Raw genomic sequence first — 22,346 nt, forward strand, 5'->3', positions numbered from 1 at the left:
TGACTGAGCTCAGCAATATATTCCCCTATTTCTAATTCCCCCTTTTTTTCTCACTCATACTGGTTGTTCTCAACCTTTGATGTTTTCCCTATCCTAACCCACCACCTGCACCTCTTTCTTTTTTACTCCTACTACTATACTATAACTCTAATTTTGTCATCTTTTCTTCTTCTTTTTAAAACTTTATGCAACTACTTATTCTTATCTCGCCCCTATACTAGTGCTCTGGCAAAAGTTGTTCTATCCAAATTGTATAAATAGTGTACAGTTTTTGACTCTCTCTCTATCAGCCTATTTCAATTCTCCCTCTTATGAGTCAATTATTTCTACTAAGCAATTTCTACTCTATTTGTTTTTTCTTTTCTTGTTTTTTCTGCATTTCACTTCTGCATTTCAATAACAACTTTGTCAATTTTGTCCTTTATTTTATGTATGTGTATGAGTGATTTGTTGTGTGTTGATTTTGATTATTGTCTTTTATTAATGGAATACTAGTCTGTTAATGGAATTTTCTTTGATGCCTCTGCTGATATGAAAATACAATGTATCCCAAGCCAGTAAAATAAAATAAATAAATAAATAAATAAAATTGTGCTTGCAGGTGTACTTGATAAGTCAATGCTGTATTCCACAAAGTCATGGTTTGTCTGCAGAGGGGGTAGGAATGTGTGCCTCCCTGCTTGTTTATGTACCACATGACTGTAGTATTGTCCGTCTTTACCAGCAGTTGTCCTGGATGAAGTAGATCCTTAAAGGCTGTCAGGGCATTCTGAACAGCTAGCACCTCTTTTTGATTGATATGTAGATGCATTTGGCTTGCTGGCCATGCGCCCTGAATACACCTTCCTGCCATGTGGGCCCCCCAGGCATAATCTGATGCATCTGTTGTTAGTGTCTGCCTGGCCATGGGTAGAGTGAATGGCTGCCCCTTGTTGTGGTGACAGGCCTGTGCCCACCATCGAAACTCCTGTTGCAGGCCGGGTATGAGGGTAATTAATGTTTCCAGGCTGTGGCAATGTTGAGTCCAAATACTTTTTAGATACCATTGTAGTTTCCTCATATGCTTTCTTGCATATGGAATTAGTATAATGCAGGATGCCATGAAGCCCAAAGCCTGCAGAATTTTTCTTGCAAATAACTGGGTCTTTGTTGCCAACATTTCGAAGTAAGAAGTCAGTTGCCTTTGTTTGTCTGGCGTGAGATAAGCCATCTGGGCAGTTGTATTTAAGCTTGCACCCAGGAATATTATCTCTTGAGAGGGTACTAGTTTTGATTTATTTTCGTTTACCGTGTACCCCAGACAAATTAGTAATCTTTTTACAAACACCAGATGCCTCAGTAGAATGTCTTTGTTCTCTGCTTGAATAAGGCAATCGTCCAAGTAAGGGTATATTTGAATTCCCCTTTGTCTGCAGAAAGCAATTACTGGTGCCAGGCATTTTGTGAAGACCCTGGGCGCAGTAGATAAGCCAAAGGGCAGTGCAGAGAATTGGTCGTGCATTGAGCCAGCTATGAATCTGAGGTATCGTCTGCAAGATTGTCTGATTGGGACATGCAGGTATGCCTCTTTTAGGTCCAAAGTTACAAGCCAAGCCTTCTTGACAAGCATGGGCAGAAGCTGCTGCAGTCAACATTTTGAATTTTGGAACATCCAGAAAAGTGTTTAGAATAGACAGGTCCAGTATTGGTCTCCAGGCTTTGTCCTTTCTGGGTATCAGGAATAGTCTTGAGTAAAATCCTTGTCCCTGCTCTTGCTGTGGTACTCGCTGAATGGCCCTCATGTCCATGAGGGATGTAACTTGCTTTTGTGCCTCTGCCCATTGATTTTGTGGCAGGTCTGGCATATCTTTTGCCTTTGGCAGGGTGTGAAAGTCGAACCTGTAGCCCTGGGACACTATATTCAAGAACCATTTGTCCTGGGTGATTATATGCCAATTTTGTGAAAAAAGTGCTAGTTTTCCCCCTAAGGGGGCTGCCAAAAGATAAGTGCTTGGTATTGCCAGAGGAAAGTAATTGGGACTGTTTTCTATATGGCTGTGATTTGTCTTCTCCGCTTTTGGAGGTAGAAGCACCCCATTGTTTAGGCCTGTATGAGCCTTGGGGCTGGGAATCTGCCTCTAGGGTGTCTGTATCTGCCTCTTTGTGGCCTGTCTGACACTGGAAAGGACCAATTCTTTGAAGGCCAGTTCCTGCTAAATCTGGGTGGTTGTACTTGTAAGAAATCCTTAACTGTCTGCATAGATTTCGCTTTATCCTCCATTTTCTTCAACACCTCTTCTGCCTTAACACCAAACAAAGTATCATGCTGCAAAGGAGCGTCCAATAATTTTGCTTTAACATGATCAGGCAGATTTTGTTCCTTTAACCAAGCATGCCTTCTAATGACAGTACCCATAACAGTGGCCCTCCAAGAGGCCTCCAGTGAATCAAAACCACACTGCAAAGTATGCTTTCCCACTTGTTCAACTGCATGCAATAAATCCTGCATTTCCTTGTTATCTGGACAGTCAGAATTTGTCAACATTTTCTGTTTTAGCAATTACATTAAATATTGCTGATATTTAAGCATATGAAACTGACAATTTAAAGCCCCTTACAGCCAAGGTAGCAGAAGTGTAAACTTTTTCCCCCCATCTGTCCAGTGCCCTAGAATCCCTATCAGAGGGGACAGGGTTTTTCGCAGTGGAAGCCTTGACCCCTTTGGGACCCTGAGATATAGTTTCTGGGTCAGCAGCAGGGTTTTTATATAGAGATTTGTGGGACTCTGGAACCCTGTAGTATCTGTCTGGCTTAACCGGTGCAGGGGGTAGATGATGTATTTTCAGAGGCCAGCCTATGTCTAGAACAGGTGGAATAGCAAGAGGTCTATGCTGAGATAGTAAAAGAAAGTCTCTGAGCCTTTTCTTAGATTCTGAGTAATCTTGGCTCTCCCAGTGAAAGTGCTCCCTCATGGTATGAAGGGTTTCCCCAAAAGAATAATCCTCAGGAGGAGAGGCTGAAGGAATAGACTCTTCAGCATCAGAATCCTCATAGGGAGGAAGGGAGTATCCCTGTTCAGAAGAGGAGTCAGAGGAAATGGAAACCTGATCTGAAAATTCATATTCTGTCTCTTGCCTAGACCTCTTATTAGGAGGGGGGTAGGACCCCCTGATCAAAGTAATTAGGTCTTCGGCCATTTTAAGCATCTGATTTTTAGGCATGGAAGTCTGTGTAGGAGAATGCTGTACTTGTTTCTTTGTCTTTAGAGCTGCTTTAGTCTTTGCCTTTGAAGCTGAGGTTGGCTTTACATATAACTGTGTAGGTCTGAAAACACCCTCAGAAGCCAATGCCTGCTCAACGGCTCCAGACCCATCTGAGGGAATAGTTTCCGAGTGTCCAATCCTTTGAGTATCCAGAGGCCTAGTCGGCTCTACGTGGGAATCGGAAGCGGCCTGTGGCTCTGAGGTAGCGGGCGTCAGCGGCTGCAAAAGCGCCTCATTGAGAACAGGCGAACCAGCGACTGGCCTAGCGGAGGTCTCGTTGTCAGTTTTGGATCTCAGATGCCTGTCCTTTTCCTTTTTCTTGTGCTTTTTATAAATTCCGGTCGTCTGCTGTTCCAACGGCATTATATAATTAAATCTTCGGCTAAAGTAATGAAAGGCAAAATCGTACCAACGCTTAATAGTGCATTGGTTAAATCTAGCACAAAACCGACAGCTAGCAACGTCGTGGTCAGGGCCTAGGCAAGGAATACAGTAAGAATGAAAATTCTTATGAGGTATTTGCTTCCCACAAGAAATACAATTGTTCACTTTTTCTGACATCGGTCTGGAGCAAGAAAAAAGTTTCCCTAACGGTGTACTTACCTTTAATGAAGACTTTGGGTCTGAAATTCAATTTTGAAAATCTCAGGAGTCGGCCGACTGGCACTTGCGAACTGCTTTTGCTTCGGTCACCGTGCGGCAAGAAAGACTGAAGAAAATGGCGTTGGCTGCATCTTTTATACCCCTGGCGCACTGACGTCAGGGAAGAGGCGACAGCAACCGACGCCGGACCAGGACTTTGGAATTCAGGCCGACTGAGGGTAGCCTGCCAGCAGGATAACCCAAGTGTAATGACTGCAACAGTGAAACGTGATGAACATCGGTTGGGGAAGGCATAAAGGAAGTGCTAAGGAACAGCATGAAAACCTCCATTAAGAGGAATTGTTTAAAAAGATGAGATACATCTCCTATTTAAAGATGGAGGTATGGAAGTTAATGAACGAAGGGAGGAAAGCATATAACAAAGATGAGAAGTGTGCTGTGAAACAAGTAGGAAAATAACTATGAAGAAACTGGAGTGTGGAAATAAGAGTTGACACTGCAAATGTTATTCAGTAGCCCAATGCACCCCTGCAGAATGAAACACTCGGGGTTGAAGAATGGCAAAATAAATGCTTCAGATACGCTGGGTTATCAAAGGATATATTATTGGATATATTATTTTGACCTTCATAAGTTCATACAGTTATTGAAAAGGGGGAAGTATACATCTTTCTAGTTCTGTCCTGTCTGCGGTATATCCACAGAGATATAAAATGATGTCCGTGATATGAAGTTTTATTTCCTGGAACAGTAGTGACAGCTACTGAGGTTACAGAAAGGCAAATCTAACACGGCAGACTACAAAGACTAACTCACAAGAAACAAAGCGCTGGCTAGCTTAGGTGGCACATTCTGGAATATTCTTTCCAGTCATAATTCACCTTCTTAAATTGACAGTAACATCATGCAGTTATCAACTAGTGATGGTTTAAACTGTTAATTTGAGAACAATTTCAAAAGTCTGAGCAAGTTTCTCATGATATCACCCGTAATTTTCCTTTACAGAACAATGCTGCATTCATTACAGAACTTATAATAAAGGCAAGGACAAAATACAGTGGCAGAAATTATATGTAACTTACTGCTTTTCCTAGACATGCAATGTTCCATAATATTTCTTTGTCCATAACAAAACAGAGCAATGATTCCTTATTTAAACCTGCAACAAGCAGTTGCAGCAGAATGTTTTACAAAACACAAATTCTTTCTGGCCTAACTAGCTCAGAAATAATTCTCACAAAACACATGTTTATTTTCTGGTCTAGTTTGCTTAGATATAATGCCTAAATTAATTTTATGAGAGAAAATCCATTCTGACACATATTTTTAGTATTTCTATATATATAGTAACAAAAAGAAGTTTAAAAATACCTGAGATCAGGCACAGTGATTAGTGCTGCAACTAATGACCTCAACAGTCTAGTTTTCATCTCTGACCTCTTGATGTTGAGTGGGTGAAATCTGTGTATTCTTTTTGTGTTTGCTTGTTTTTTTTTTTTAATTTGCTACTTTTTTCCAATAGACATATTACTCAAGGACTTGTTAATAAAAAAGAAGTGAAGCCCTTTGGTTCATATTGTAGAGCTTTTCATCCTTTGGCTGATTATGTAAAATGATCTTTACACCCAGTGGGATTTAGCAGTCAACAGAATGAAATAAAAAGGTAAGACTGCAAGTATGAGAAAGAGGGACAGGTATGGATGTGGATAAACTAGCAGTAGGGAAAATAAATAGGGAAGAAATTAAGCTGAGAGAATTCAAAAAGATAAGTTTCAGGGCCCAGACTATCTCCCACTCAGAATGATAAAAGAGTTGGCTGTAGTCCTTAAGGAACCTCTAGTTGAGACGTACAATCACTTTTGTGGAAACTGGAGAGGGAGTAATCTCATGACTGAGGGGCATGTATAGATGGTACTAGAAAGCAGCCAGCCAATTGCAGGCTTTATTACTTTCACTTACATCTCAAGGAAAGTTTTGAAAAAATTGTATGCTGTTGGACTCCATAATGCTAAATCTCTTGCAGACGAACAGCAGCATGACATCACATAGGACAGATCCTTAATACAGCATGATCCAGTTAAGTGATTGTGTCGCTAGTGAGACAGATGAAGGAACCTGTGGATGTCATATAGCTAGACCTCACCAAGTTCTCTGCTGACTCCTAACTGGTGGCTGTTCATAGGTTTATAGGTTGGTACTAGGCTATCAGCCCTAGGGCCTATACAAGCCTAGCCATAACAATTCCCTGGCTATTTCTTCCCACATTATTTACTTTCCTGGACCCCTGTCTAGCAGGGCGACTGACGTGATCCCTGGTCCCTGATCCCTGTTAGCTAAACAGTGGGTAAATAAGATAGGGTTTAGAATGTACGATGTGTAGGAAAGTTGCTTACAGATCAGAAGCACAGTGGTTAGTAGTGAGATCATCTAGAGAAAAGCCAAAATGGTAAGAAGGGTAAGGAACATGCTTACAAGATAAAAAAAAAGAATGTGGCAAGTGTTGGGGTTAAGTAGTTGCTGAAAAGCCAGCAATCAGCTGGACTGTCCCAGGATATGGTGTTTGGACTGGTCCTATTTTGCATGTTTGTGTCAAACAGTACACTGGAACTAGACAGTAAAATTAACTTGCTCAGTAATGAACGAAGGCTAGTGTGGTAGTCACAGAAGGAAGGCCAGTCTCTATTAAGAAATGGTGAAGCTTTCAAAGTGATTAAGTAATAGACTAGAAAAAGAAGTTATGTCCTTACCATAACGTTCCATGTGGAGTGTTCATCTCGCCTTGGTTATTACACATGGGTTCGGAGCCGATCCTCGGCTCCGTGCCGGCCGACTGCAAGCTCTGCATCGAGAAGAAGCTCGAGGACATCTAATACCCACAATCCCCCTCTGCCTTTACCTCAGATCTAGTTTGCAAGCAAACCAGACATAAAAGCACGCACACATGCCAAACTATATACATAGATGTACATATATACAAACATACCAAGGGTATGATAGTAACACTAATAATGTAACAGCAGAAGGAGAATACTCCAGACCAGGCACCAAATTGAACGTTCTTCCTAAGGGTGGGAGGGTGGGAGTGTAATAACAAAGCGAGATGAACACTCCACATGGAACGTTATGGTAAGGACATAACTTCTTTATGTGAGAGTGTTCAATCTCGCCTTTGTTCTTACACATGGGTAGCGTCCCTAGCTCCATGATCCTGAGAAACTCAAGGGAGAACGTTCTTGAGCACAGTGGAACCAAAGGTTGCCCTATCCCTAGAAACCCTGTCCACTTTGTAATGAGATATAAATGTATGTGGTTTAGCCCAAGTAGCAGCCGCACAAATAGTGTCTAGTGGTAAGCGAGCTGCGTGAGCCAAAGATGTAGAAACTGATCTGGTGGAATGTCCTTTGGGTTTGACTGATAATGTTTGATCAGAGGCCTCATAAACATATGTGATACAGTCAGTTAGCCATTTAGAAAGAGTTCGTTTCATAACTGCAAGACCCTTTCTGCTGTCAGCAAAGGCTACAAATAGTTGATCAGATTTCCTGTGATCTTTTGTTCTATCCAAATAAAATCTGAGTTGTCTATGGACATCCAGATTGTGCAACATATACTCCAATTTATTAGAGTGGTTCTTAAAGAAGGTGGGTAATTCAATGGACTGATTAATATTACTAGAAGAGCAAACTTTGGGGAGAAAGGGATACTCTGTCAGAATGAAATATTAAATAAGGATGTTTGACAGAAAGGGCCTGAAGCTCAGACACTCGTCTAGCAGATGTAATGGCCACTAGAAATAAAGTTTTCCATGACAAAAATTTCAATGTGCAACTTGAGGCTGGTTCAAAGGGTGGCAACATCAATTTAGAGAGTAACAGGTTCAAATTCCACGGTGATGTCGGACTTCTGACTGGTGGTCTGATATGAAAAGAACCTTTTAAAAAGGCTTTACAAAGTCTGTGAGCCATAATAGGCACCACATTCCTCTACATGATAGTTAGAAATGGCAGCTAACTGTACTCTTAAAGTAGCGAAGCTCCCTCATGAAATAGTTCAGTCAAGAACTCTAAAATCTTGTTTAACGGAGCTATAACAGGGTACAAATGATGTGACTCCGCCCAAAAGACAAAAGCGTTTCCACTTACTGGTGTAAGTCTTCGTAGTGGAAACTTTATGAGAAGCCACTAAAATATCTTGAACCGCCGATGTAAGGAAACCGACCTGGCTAGAAAGGCGGAGCAGCCAAGCTGCTAGATGGAGAGATTCTAGAGATGGGTGAGGAACTCCTGGAGTGAGTCAGTAGATCTGGCTCTGGGTCCAGCATCCAAGGTCCCGAATGCAGTGATGCAATAGAAAGGGAACCAAATTTGACGAGGCCAGAGCGGAGCAATGAGGATAATAGTCCTCTGAAGGTTGTTGGCTTTCTGTAGAAACTTTGCAATCAGGGAAATGGAGGAAAAGCATATAGGAGACCGGGGCCAATCGTGCACCAGCGTCCCTGGGGACTTCCCTGGAGGGTAATAGGGCAAAGTAGCTCCTGCATTTGGCGTTCATTGGAGGCAAACAGATCGCAGGTAGGCTGGCCCCATTTGCGAAAAATCATTCGCAACTGACTGTTTGAGGGACCACTCGTGAGGCAACAGTATTGCCCTGCTCAGCCTGTCGGCTATGGCGTTGGATGACCCGGGATGTGCGTTGCGATCAGAAAGCGACCGTGGACTCTGCCCATTGCCAAATTCTCATGGCCTCTCTGCATAGTTGGTAAGACCTGGTTCCCCTTGCTTGTTTATGTACCAGACTACGGACATGTTGTCTGTCTGAACTGCAATGGTCCCTGGAGGAAGAAGGGGAGCAAAGTGTTGCAACGCCAAAACACTGCCCTCAACTCCAGAACATTGATGTGCAGATTGTACTCCAGATTGGTCCATTCGCCTTGGACTGTCTGTCCCTGAAAGATGCCCCCACCCTATCAGGGAAGCGTCCGTGGTTATCGCCGCTGACGGTGCGGGTAGCACAAATGGTCTTCCGCTGGATAGGTTGCAAGTCTGTAACCACCACATTAGGTGTGATTTGCATGTTTGTTATCAATATTTCGTGAGTCAGTGGAAGTTGTTGGAATGACCATTGTGCAAATAGAAGCCATTGTAGCACTCTCATGTGCAGTCTTCCCAATGGTATACTTAGCGAGAGAAGCTGCCATGAGACCCAAGACTTTCAGAACAAGTTTTGCGGGGACTTTCTGGACGACAGCAGAAGAGAAATGTTGATTTGAAGTGCTACTATTCTTTCTGTAGGAAGTCTTAGAACTAAATGGTGCGTATCTAATTCGCTCCTATGAATAAGATATGCTGTGATGGCTGTAGTAAAGATTTTTCGAAATTTACTGAAATTCCAAGGTGTGTACAAAGTTGTAGGGTGTAATCCCTGGCCTGTATCAGTTGACGCCTGGTGGTGGCAGACAGGAGCCAGTCGTCCAGATACGGAAACACCTGGAATCCTAGGCGCCTCAGATGAGACGCTACCACTGCCATGCATTTGGTGAAGACCCTGGGGGCTGTGGTCAGACCAAAGGGCAGGGCTCGAAACTGATAGTGACTGGCTCCCAGCCGGAAGCGCAAATGATCCCTGGTCGCCCTGGCCATTTTGATGTGGTAGTATGTGTCCTTCAGATCTATTGAGCACATCCAGTCGTCCTTCTGTAAGAATGGAAGGATCGATTGAAGCGTGACCATTCGGAACTTTTCCTTCTTGACAAAGGTGTTGAGATGGCTTAGGTCCAGAATCGGCCTCCAGTCCCCTGTTTTCTTTGGAACTAAAAAGAACCTTGAGTAAGTTCCGAATCCTATTGGTCCGCTGGGACTGGTTGGATGACTCTTTTTTCTAGCAGCTTTGAAATTTCTGTAGCTGCTGGCTCTTGCAGATGGGGTGGTACATCTGGAAGTTTTCTCTTTGGAATGGGGGTGGATAGAAATGGGATTTTGTAACCTCTGGTAACAACGCTTTTACCCAATTGTCTGAAGAAAGGTTTTGCCAGGCCTGAGGGTATAAAGCTGACCCCGACTGCCTCCAGAGCAGGACAGTCGGGCCTCCTCTCAGGAGTGCTGAAAAGGTTTGCCAGGGAGGTTATCCCTGTCACCTTGGTTTTGCGGACCCCTCTGCCGCCAGGGCGTCTTCCACCTCTGCCCCCCTCTGCCTCTAGAGGGGCATCACCCTGTGTGTTTGGGAAAGATCCTTGGGGTTTTGAAACCACATTTTCCCACGTTGCCCTTTGGGGTACGGTCTGGAAGGGGTGGAAAACGGACTCCGACAGCAGACAGAGTCTTTCCCTCCTGTTCACACCAGGTAAGGGTCTCCTTTACTTTAGGGCCAAAAGTGTGGCTCCATCAAATGGGGCGTTAGTAAAGGAAGACTTGAAGGCTTCATAAGCGAACATAAGCGCATCCAGGATTGCCTGAGCAATCGCTGAAGCCGCTGCCCTACTCAATCCCTCGGCCGCGTATGATATCAGCCTCATGGACGAGTTTACAATGGATGTAAGGGTGTTGAGATGTGCTGTAACTTTCTCTGAAACAGCAGCATCTGTAGTACCCTGGAGGGTATCTCCCAACTCTTTGACTAGATCCCTCTGTAAGCGTGTAAAATGAGTCAAATAGTTCAGGGAGCATAGAAAGCCGCTAAACTGAAAATGCGCTTCCCATATCTGTCCATGGTCCTAGAATCTCTGTTAGGCGGATGGACAGATGAGGAAGACTCCGACATCTCCTTTTTCGTGGCGCTGCCACCACCATGGCGTCTACTGGAACTCCTTTGGTGAGGTAAGCCTTGTCCTGTGGTGCCGTAATGTACTTATTAGGCTTCCTAGGGACTGGTTCCACCGTGTCAGGTGTCTCCCACGCCCTTGAGCAATCAACTCCATTAACTCATCGAAGGCGGAGTGACCCAGGAGGAGGAAGGGCGAGCACCAAATGCCTCCAGCAAAACTGACTCATCCTCAGAAGGGGGGAGAGATTGCCAGTCACCTCTCTGTTTTAGAATCTCCAAGATGTCAGAAAAGGAGACATCTTCTGAAGGTGACTTAGGGGACCCTTCTGACTCATCCAAGTCAGTATCGGATGTCAAAGATTCTTGTGGAGAATCTAAGTGTCTCCTCTTACACAATCTTTTCCTCGGGACTTCTTCAGTGGGAACATCCAAGAAGCCTCCGAGGAAGAGGGGCACCCTCTAGGGGTGGCTGAGACACGTGCTCGGCGCTTGGATGTAGCCGTGGGTGCAGAGGAGGATAACGGTCCTTTATGGGGAGGAGAAGCTGTTCCTGCTGATGTGGTTGTCTGGGTAGACAACACCTTCCTCATGAGGTCGAAGGCCCCCGGGTCCCGAGTCGAGGTACCTCCTGGTTCCGAAGAAATGGGAAGAATCCCCGAAACAGGAACCGAAGGCACCGACCCCGAGGACGGAACCGAGTCGATCCGCCGAGGCTCGAGAGGAGTGTCGGAACGAAACATCAGTCCGACTCGGTCCCGGAACCAAGGATGGATCTTCGCCCGAGACTCCAGTACCGGATCGGATGGAGCCGAGGTGAACGGCGCCGACCGAGAAAAAGACGGTTCTGGCACCGAGGGCTCCACAATCATCAGTTCAGCTTCTTCCGGCTCCGAAGGCTGGACAGGTCTCGGAGGAGGAACAGATGGAGATAGTGGAAGGCCTTCAAGTCTCGACATCAACTGAGAGGAGACCGAGATAAGCTTGGATAAGGCCGTATTCTCCATCAATTTCTGCACCACACGGTCCACATCGGTGTCGGAGAGGGGCCTGGAAGAACGAGTCGAAGGGATCGAAGACGGAGCCGACTTCAACAGAGTCGGTGGAGGGAGCTCCGTCACCGGTTCCAAGACTCGAGGCTCGGAAACTGCCAACAGTTGAACACTCGGCCCCGAAGTCTGTGGAACCGGTGATCTAACTTTGCTCAAGAGCTCGGAGCCGATGACTTGGGCTCCGACGTCTTCGATTCCTTCGAGGATTTGGATGCCTGGTCTGAAGCATCCAGAGCCTCCTGGAAAGAAGGTTTCAATAAACCTCTGTCCATCAGTTTCCTCGCCTATCTGTCATGACCCTCCCACTAAAAGAGTGACAAATTGAACAGTCCTCTTGTAAGTGGAGAGGGCCAAGGCAGTAGACACAGGAACTGTGGTTGTCAGTGACCGACATTTTTTGGCCACACTGGCAACGTTTAAATCCAGATTTCATTTTCTCAGACATTTTGTAGTAAGAGAAAAAAGTCAAGTCCAGTAACAGTCAATCCAGAGAAAAAAAGGTCAAATCCGGTAAATATGTCAGTCCGGTTGTCTAATCCAAGTAGGGGTGGTAGGCCCCGAAAAACTCTATACCAGTTAAAAGAAGTTAAACTAAGTTAACGGTACCGAGAATTTCTCTGTACACACACACACCATACACTAAATACACTAACAAGTAATTTTGAACAAGTTCTCCTAAAATTTAACAAAAAGAAAGTTAAATCTTATCTGAAGATGCTCGAGCTAGTCTCCAACGATGCGAATGCAGCAGCGGCAAACTAGATCTGAGGTAAAGGCAGAGGGGGATTGTGGGTATTAGATGTCCTCGAGCTTCTTCTCGATGCAGAGCTTGCAGTCGGCCGGCACGGAGCCGAGGATCGGCTCCGAACCCATGTGTAAGAACAAAGGCGAGATTGAACACTCTCACATTTTAGTGCACAAATATATAAGGTTATGTATTTTAGTGGAAGAAATTTGAGAAAGCATACATGCTAGGAGGGCACAAAGGAGTACAGAGAAAGAAACACATGGATTAAATCACCACCAGGGTAAATCATGCAATATGAAAGGATAGTAGTAAAAGCAAACATGATGCTGGGGTGCACAGCTAGATGACCGGACTTGTGAGATGCTGATATCACTTTTGAATGTACACAGCATTATCAGAGGGCATCTGGAGCACCATGTCCAGTTCTGATGGACATGCAGAAGGAGATAAACCAGGATCACAGCATGCAAAAATTAGTTATGAAACAGAGGGGCTGGGGCTTAAGGAAAGACTCAAAACAGTTGGCATACACTCACCAGAAGCTAGAAAAGAAATAAGGTATGATGTGGAAATACCTGCTATAATACCTCAAGTTATCAAGGGAAGCACTTCACAATTCTCATACTTTTTACAATAATTAAAAATAAAGAAAAGGGATAGTATACAGCATATGGTTTTTATGTTTCTCTGCAGTAAGCTTCTCTATCAAGCCATTAATGTGACTGAGCTAATCTCCCCCCAACTGAAACACTGCAACAAAAGGTGGTGTCTGGTGTTTAATGCTATATCCATCTACAGAAAAGAAATGATGAGAGCACTCTAACTACCAGGCTCCTACCCTATGGTGTTCACATAATCTACAAAGGCAACATATAAAGATTTAAAAAGGCTCTAAAAGGTACAGTATCACTGAAGTAATGTTTTCTCCTGAATAATTCAAATGACCTGTTTTTTGCTGACAAAAAAGTAACATAGACCTTTACACATCTTTGTTAGTACAGAATAGAAAGATAACTACCTTGTTCAGCACTTTTCTTACTTAACCTTTCATGATTACAGCCACTACACAATATCATAAGTAGTTTACTACAGTGTGCCAATATGCAGATTACTTATATATTACTTAATGTAATACTGTACTTACTTATCTGTATGCCTATATACAACTGGTTCCCTATCAGAAGCCTGAAACACTATAAGCCTGAAAATCAAAATCCTGAAAACTATAGACTGAAAGTTCAAAATCCTGAAAGCCCAAAATCCTGAAACTCAAAATCCTGAAAACACAAAATGGACATACTGACGTCATTGTGGCTTTGCTATTGTTAGCCCTGTGGTGTTGGGTCATGCGTTGGGTTCAGGGTGCGGTTGGTTTTATGTTAGGGTTAGGGGCGGTTTAAGTGAGTTAGGGTTAGGGCGCAGGTTAGGCATGTATGCAATAGTGACAAATATTGGGGTTAGGGGCGGTTTAAGTGAGTTAGGGTTAGGGCGCGGGTCAGGTGAGTGTGCGATAGTGATGGACCTTAGGGTTAGGGTTAGGGTCAGGGTCAGTTGGTAGATATTAGTGTCTTTATAGTGACATATTAGCATTATTTGTGTTTTCAGGATTTTGAGTTTCAGGATTTTGGGCTTTCAGGATTTTGAACTTTCAGTCTATAGTTTTCAGGATTTTGATTTTCAGGCTTATAGTGTTTCAGGCTTCTGATAGGGAACCATACAACCATACACATATAAAAGAAATACACAAATTCTGCATTTGAAATACATGTTTTTCTACTGAATAGCTTGCATTTGATAGCGTTATTAAAACATAAACAAATTAGGCAATCTAAATGGGATAATCTGGCAAATTATGTTAAAATAAATGAATCAAAACTGTAACTGTAGTCACCTAATGCTCTCAGTTATTCTCAACAATCACTGAAGCTACATACTACTCCTCTAAGAGTGAGTCCTCCACGGAGAGTTTCTATTTTATACTGTTAGTTTTTCATGGACATTTAGTATGCAACAGTCAAAATACTGTGCTGTGTAATACTATATTATCGCTACTACTACTATGTCCTGGGATCATACATTGAAATCTACTTTGATTAGAAACCTTCAGCTCACTCATTTTAAATTATAACTACTGTTTCAATAACCAACTCGTTTATTTTCCAATTAATTTAGTAAAATATTAATTCCAAAAATGTGGGGTCGTAGGTGAAGCTTCACAGTCAGTTACTCCTCAGTAAGCCACTAGTGGTATGTGATACTGACCTGCCTGTCCACCTCAGGCAACAACAGAAGCAGCTGCTGTTGGTAATCCACTGGGAGAACTGAGAATGTGTGCTTGTTTATCAGTGCTCGTAGGTTTGTATTCACTAGAATGGAGTCTGGTGTCTCAACATCAATCTCTGCACATTTTGCTCTTTTCAGCTGCCCTAAAAGCAAATATGCATACAATATGAGTATTGTGTACTTGCATAAGATTGCTAATGAAGGCTGTTTATTGCCAACATCAGATGTAAATATAAAAGCAATTACAATATACATTGATAAATAAAAACAATAAAGCATATTTTATGAAAATTAGAAATTAGCATGAGTAAAATAGCAAATTGTTTTACATGCACACACTAGAAGACATTTAACCTTTTTCTGAGAGATAACCCTTTACCTGGATTTAATTGCACAAATTCACTAACCACAGAATTAACTTATAAAACATATTTAAGAAAAAAGTACTGTGAATTTCTCATTACTTCAGATGATGCAAAGAAGCGCTATAATAGCACACTAAGATGAACATATAAAGCCCTAACACTGCAAGTTGTCAGTTCCTTCCATAAGTTAAACAGACACCACTAAAGTAACATTTCAACACTTCAGAGTTTTGTCTATATAATCATATAGCAGATTTAGTGCTCATCTTTCTTCCAAGCAATGTATACACTGAAGCCAGTAAGAAGCTGTTCTAAAACTTCTCTTTATGCTTCTAAGTCTTGTGCAAGTAAATTAAGTCAAAAGTTTAAAACACTGTTAATCAGACAATTAATTTTGCAGCAAGGCTGAGACAATTAAAATAAAAAATTATTCTAATCAGTTGATTTCTTATACCCTGGAAAAAAGATAGATGATTGAGGACACTGTCAAAAGATATTTTATTGATAACGATTGGTCAATTTCAGTTTGCTCAAAAATCATAATAAATGAAAAGTGAGTTAGGTAAATGCCTTTCTGTAACACCGGGTTACAGCTTGGTTCTGTGCTGATGTTTGATTTAAAGTAAGGGTTTATTGTGTCCTGCATGGGAGAATGCCATGTTATTTTTAACTACGTTTCTCCTGGATTTTATGCATTCTCAAGGAATGTCTTTCAACAAACTGGTCTGAAAGGTTAGTGCTATTCAGCTATGTGGATTCAATGAAGTTACCTCTGGTAATGTAGCTATCAGTCAACAATCCTAGACTCACAAACTGTATAATTTCAAGAAAGAGGTAGACACTTTGCAACTATTCTCCTTGATTGCTTTGGCTTATGTGTATGTGAAAATGCAATATGTTATTTCAGTCACAAAGATCATTCCATGAGGCCAGCCACATCAAAACAAATGTGTGTGCAAAACAGCAAATATCACAGCAACAAGTATGCAAAAACAAAATACTTTCAATAAAAACATGTTACAAATAATATTAATGAGATACAGTGTCTTGTAACATGAAGATAAAACATGAGAATATAGGAACATACTAGTCCAGCGATATGGGGATCGTTAGATGCCTAGCCACATGAACCTTTAAGCAGATAAACGTAAACGTTCTTGCCATCCTTTTCAAGCACTTAATAGTGTTCACCTCCCAAACTAACCAGGGATGCACATGATAACTGTGGTAAAAATTTGTGTCTACCATCCAGTTCTCAAGACTAGCTTTAAAGGCAGTCACAGTAGTCCTTTGACCTGTAGTGGTAACTTATTCCACAGAATCAGAATACATTGAATCAGGAACCTATCTTTTTGTTGGTGTACATCGAGGTGCTTAGTGTGGGTGTTTGTAGAGTGACTAATTTTGCAAAGAAATAGCAGGTCAAATAGGACTGGGTCTTTCATCACTCAAAAAGTGAGACACAACTAACTTCTCAGCAGCCTGTAGGCTACTAAATATAAGGAGAATCACGCTAATATATTATGTTTTCATATTATGTCTAATTTGGTATAATTATTAAACTATATATGTTTTTTGCATTATTTTTAAAGACTATAACATTTTTATTCTTAAAACACTTTGTAATACTTTGGATCTTTTCTCCCTGGGCCTCTCTGAAAATGGATCCTACCCAGTCAGACTTTACTGGCAATAAAATGTCAATAAATAAAATATATAACTCTGTGATCATACTACAGTGAGAAACCATTATTTATATAAACAAAGTATGCACCCTGGACATATTTTTAAAAACATCTATGAAAATCAAGTCCTACGGGCATCTAGATTATGCACTAAAGATGAGGAATTTGTTGAAGAACAATGTAAAGTACGGAGATACCGTAAGGAAAGGTCCTACTCAGATAAAAATTTAAGACTCAAACAAAATTTTCAGGAAATAAGAAAAGGCAGAGGCCAACCTTATTTCTCCAAGAAGAACACTTCTTCACAGCAAGCCATTGTTTCTGATAACCATATTCCACAGTTAAATTGTCTGTTAACTTATAATTCAGACAATAAACAGGTATGTGATATAATAAGAAAACATTGGTCAATATTAACAATGGATGAGAAAATTAAACATATAGTAGGAGAGCAACCGAGATTTCAGTATAAAAACAAGAAAAATTTGAAGAGACTCCTATGGAATAGAGATGGTACCACTACACAAAATATACGTTCAGACAGAAGGGACACTTTTAAATGTAGTAGATGCAAAGCCTGTCCTTACATTGACAGTTCAAATGTCTTTGTCTCCACTTATGGAAATAAACAATATCACTTCAATGTATATGCTGATTGCACCACAGCACATCTAGTGTATTTGACCACTTGCCATCATTGCAATGCTTTTTACATAGGCAAGACAGATCAGAAGCTTAAAGATCGTATACTACGACACTTAAGAGATATACGATAAAAGGAACCAAACAATGCTCTAGCAGTGCATATAACACAATATCAAACTCATTCCTTCCTTTTTAAAGCAATTGAAACTGTTATCCAAACCAATAGAGGAGGAGATGTCCATAATCAAACTGAACTACGTGAAATATCTTGGATAATTAACATGAGAGCAAATCGCCCCCCTGGACTAAACACTATAGTTCCATTGAAACCCATATTAAAAACTAGAAGGAATACCATTACAACTCAGAACCACTAAACTTATAATTAATTTGTATTCATTTTTTTCCTTTTAAGTGACATTATGATATAATAACTATATATTTCAGTTTTGTTAGGTTCATCTAATACAAAATAAGTTTAATAAGTATAATAATATTCAGTTATTGAGTATTTATTAATTCTGATATGGAAAGCACTTTAGATCTGAATATTGCTTTTCACTAAGGATGTGTGCATGTTCTTGCTTCATAATAGTGATAGTCTTGCAACAGGTATATCTGGACATTGTTTTCTACAAGGCAGTGAATAGGGACGTCATTTCATATATTTATATTTATATATCTAGAGATTATTTAGTGAACAATGGACTCTCTATTTATATAGTAAAAGGATATAAAATTATAATGTGCAGCTATGCATTTCTGTGCTGATGGAAGCAGAGTTGACATAGTGACTACGCTTTTGGCTGTGTCAGTAATATTTTAATATTTTAATAGTTTGGTAGTTATAGATAAGAATTGTTTCGTATATCTGGAAAAGTAGATAACTGTTAAAGAAGATCATATATAAAAATTCCAGAAAGGTGACCTGTTAGTTAAAGTTAATTATAGTAAGTTTATATATGACAAACAAAGAAAAATAAAACAAATGTTCTTGAAAAAATTTAAAAAAAAAGCTAGCATTACACTTTGGCCACTGGATGGCAGCAAAGTGGAAACAGGGAAGCCATGCAGGAATAAAAATAATGGAAATAAATGCTTCTGAAAAATATTTAAAAAGTTAGTATTACACTTTGGCCACTGGATGGCAGTAAAGTGGAAACAGGGAAGCTATGTAAAACTAAATTCATTGCAATGATACATTCAGCACTTATAGCCAGTAAAAAACTAGGCAGAGAAGTGCATATTAGCATATAGCTGAAGTAGGATGGGCCAACATAGTATATTAGCATATTTTTGGCACCAATTTTAGATCATAGCTATTGGCTACTTAGTAGTGCAAAGGAAGATTACTGGATATTCTAATAAAGACTAAGAATGAATTGACATGACTGGTTTAGAAGTTAATTGATTTTAAACCTTATTGGTTAGTTTTCAGTATAAATATTAGGCATCATTACCAAAAGATAAAGATCTGAAGAAGGCTAAATAGCCGAAAGCGCTTATCGTTTTATCACTATGGATTTTTAATGCTGTTTTTACTTTTTCCATTAAATTTGCTTGCTGTTTGACACAGGACTCTATCGTGATGGATTTTTACTGTGGTGGAATACCAGAGGTTTTTTCATTCTTTGCTTCACTTTTCCACTGGTAAACCTTCAACAAGTGTAAGATAGTTTTTTCCTTACAGTGAGAAAAGGGCAAATTCCTTGATCCCCACTGTACTACGATCTCACACACATTTCAAAAACCCGTATGTGTGACAGCCTGAGGTTTGATCACATATACTGTCATTTTTTGGCTGATAATCAACCACCTGAATGAAATCCACACGTATATGCACATATATATTATCAATAGTGTAGTGGCGCAACAGGTAGCACACTTGCCTCTGGTGCAAAAGGCTGTGGGGTGTATTCCCATACCAGGTGGATCGATTACTAACACTGCAGTGCTGTATAAGAGGGATGTTGCACTTCAGAATGTGTCATCCTTTGAATGAGATGTCAAACCAAAGTCTTATCTGCTTGAGTTTGTGGTAGCACACATGAATGTAAAAGTCACACACCAGCATTTGATAAAGAAAATGGTAGATGGAAGTGGCCCAGTTAAACACAGTAGTTCTGGAAGTGGTCCAGTTAAACAAATTAGTTCTGGCATTTCTCTATTATAAAACCTAAAAAATAATAAACAGTACCTGTTCAGATAAAATTCTGGGAAGTCAGAAAAGCTAAATGAATATAAACTGTAATAGGTCATAAGTAGATACGTTGTGGAACTTTCTTAACACGGATTTAACTAAACAGGTTTTATTAAAATGACTTCAAATGGTATACGAAATCTTGGCTTTCAGACACATGCCTATTGTAATTGTGCTGAGGCTCCCTCTCATATGCTTTGTAGCACAATGTGGCTTGCAACCAATTATCAATTAACTAGGTGGAATTTCTCAGTCTAAGCCACCAGTAATTAAAAACCAGGCTACAAAAACGGCAACTCTGTAGAAAGAAACAGATTCCTACCAGTGCCGCAAGGAATAACGCAAAGAAGATGGATGAACATGCAGAAGGCTGTTTTTTAATAATCTCTTTTTATAAGTCGTTTAAGTGGTATAAATACTTAGTGCAGGAGAGAACAAGAAATCAGAAACATAGTTACCAATAAATCCACTAAAAATAAGTGGTTTCCAGAAATAGCTTTCTTCACAAAACAAAGGCAGTTTAATATTAAACCACCTGGTAATGAAATACAATTACTGACAATATTGCTACCGGTGTGATGCTTTAACTGTTTTAGCATAATTAATCTATTCAAAGTCCATCATTAATAAAAAATTAATGCACTGCTAGTGTAACAGTCTGTTAAAAATTGCAAAAAATTCTTAATTGCAATATAGATGGTGTTAAAATGTTTTCAAATCAAAGTTGTCACAGAAACTGCAACTTATGCAAATAGTAACATAACACAGTAATAAAAACCCTCTGTCTGTGCTAACTGCAGATGCCACAAAGCTACAGACATGCAGACAAATGGAGGGCAGTGGTGTTAGGGAGGACTGGACAACAAACTGGAGAGGGAGTTGACACACAAGGAAGTGGAACTCCAGGATGGGGGTTAGGGTTGGTAAAACCCTCCTTCAGCTATACTGCCTGGGCTAAACTCAGGGAGAGGTTAGTCAGTTCCCTAACTACCCACTTCACTGGGCCCCACCTGAGGTAGTGAAGGCAGAGCCAGGCAGTGGTAGGATTCTGTAAGCTGCATGAGGATCCCCTTCAAGTGGCTGATAAGGGCTTCCAGCAGCCAGCCCATCAATTCCTTCACCACCTCTGCCAACTTCCTGCGAGTTACAAATTGCACACCCTGTGCAGTGCTACAAGAAGGAAACAGTAGGGTTCCTATTAAGTGATTGAAGACTCATTCTTTCAAATGTGTCTTGATCGAACTTGAAAGCAAGAAAAGGCAAAATAGCGAAACTGCATATAAGCAAATTCATTCCCTGAGAAAGAGATCGCTTGGCCTCTTCCTTTACTTTGCCGTTTTCGTGACTGTAGTGCAATCTCGGAGTTGGATTAAGTAGGGGGGTGGGGGGCACAGCCCCCCACATCGGGGGGTGAGGGGCATAGTCGTCCACTTTATGTAATGTTACAATTTTTTTTGTGGAAGAGCGATTTTTTTTCCCTTGGAAAAGAATTGCTGTTCTAAGCAAGCAAATTCTTTCCCTGGGAAATAAATCGCTTGGCCTCTTTCGTTACTTTGCCGGGTTCGTGACTGTAGTGCAATCTCAGAGTTGGTTTAAGTAGGGGGGGGTGTGGGGGCACAGCCCCCCCATATCAGGGGTGTGAGGGGCATAGCCCTCCAATTTATGTAATGTTTTACATTTTTTTTTTTTTTTTGTAGAACAGCGATTTTTTTTTCCCTTGGAAAAAAAAAATCACTGTTCTAAGCATTCGAGATTTAAGCTTTTGCTTACATGTGTTCGATAAATCATGGTCCGCTTTTTTTTAAGCGTTCAATGATTTAACATAGATCCAAACAATAGCACTCCCCTCGGGTGAAGTCATAGGTGAGGCAACTTGGCTGTCTTCCCACTGCACCCGATGGGGTGGTAGGAGGGAGTCGGCTGGATTTACTGCAGGAGAAGACTGGGTTCGATGGGGGAGGCAACCTGGGCCTCACACCTGGCACAACCGTGGCAGACGATTTGGAAAATAGAAATATAAATAGAGAGAAATAAAACAATACACACACACAAGCACACACGCACAAAAGAAGGACAGTGACAAAGAAGGGAGAGAGTTAGAAAAAAATTACTATTACACATCTGACAATTGACCTATCAGAGCAGAACACAGAAGTAGATGAAACAAGCACGAGGTATGTTAGCATGACATGTCAGAAACTCTTGCCCTCCTGTGTTATTCATGTGACCCTATGGTAGGATGTGCAGGCATGTGGTCAGTGTCACAGGTCCCATTACCTTGACTGTGTGTGCAGGTGTGTATGATGAGGTGTGGGCAAGGTATTCTTGTGTGCTAAACGGTGTGGCTTCTATGTAGACTATCATGTCTGTGGACCCCTTATAAGCACCTTGTATGAAAGCATTATCTACCAACATACATAACAAAGCACGTATATCAATACAACTGTGTATGTATGGGCAAAGTACTTCCAACACTGATATCTGTCAGACTGAAGCATGACAAAACTGCTATCCATGGGATCATATCCTACAATCAATACAGGGGTTGCAACGTAACACCAAAATAAAAATGCAATCCCATCACACACAAAGCATATATAAAAGCTGCTACCCACAATAACTGCCCATTCATGATAAAAACACACACCTGTTTCCTCTCTACCCTTATGCCACCTCATCCCCCACTGGAGTCCAATGGAGAGACAATAAATCAGCAAGCAAAGGGGAGTAGTATTGCTGGAACTGAATTCATCTTCAAGTCTTCATG

At 41.1% G+C, this 22,346-nt stretch overlaps 1 protein-coding gene across 1 annotated transcript in view; it reads right to left on the bottom strand.

Moving 5' to 3' along the window:
* ASXL2 (ASXL transcriptional regulator 2) overlaps positions 1–22,346 on the bottom strand; it is a 2,483,396-nt gene that overhangs the window by 342,873 nt on the left and 2,118,177 nt on the right. The window contains exon 7 of the mRNA XM_044062884.1: positions 14,664–14,827. Within this exon, the coding sequence (XP_043918819.1) occupies positions 14,664–14,827 (164 nt within the window). The remainder of the gene's footprint in view (positions 1–14,663; positions 14,828–22,346) is intronic.

Source organism: Protopterus annectens, chromosome 2.part1 (genome assembly GCF_019279795.1).
Source record: "Protopterus annectens isolate FY-2018-M chromosome 2.part1, PAN1.0, whole genome shotgun sequence".
In the NCBI taxonomy this organism is placed as follows: Eukaryota; Metazoa; Chordata; order Ceratodontiformes; family Protopteridae; genus Protopterus; species Protopterus annectens.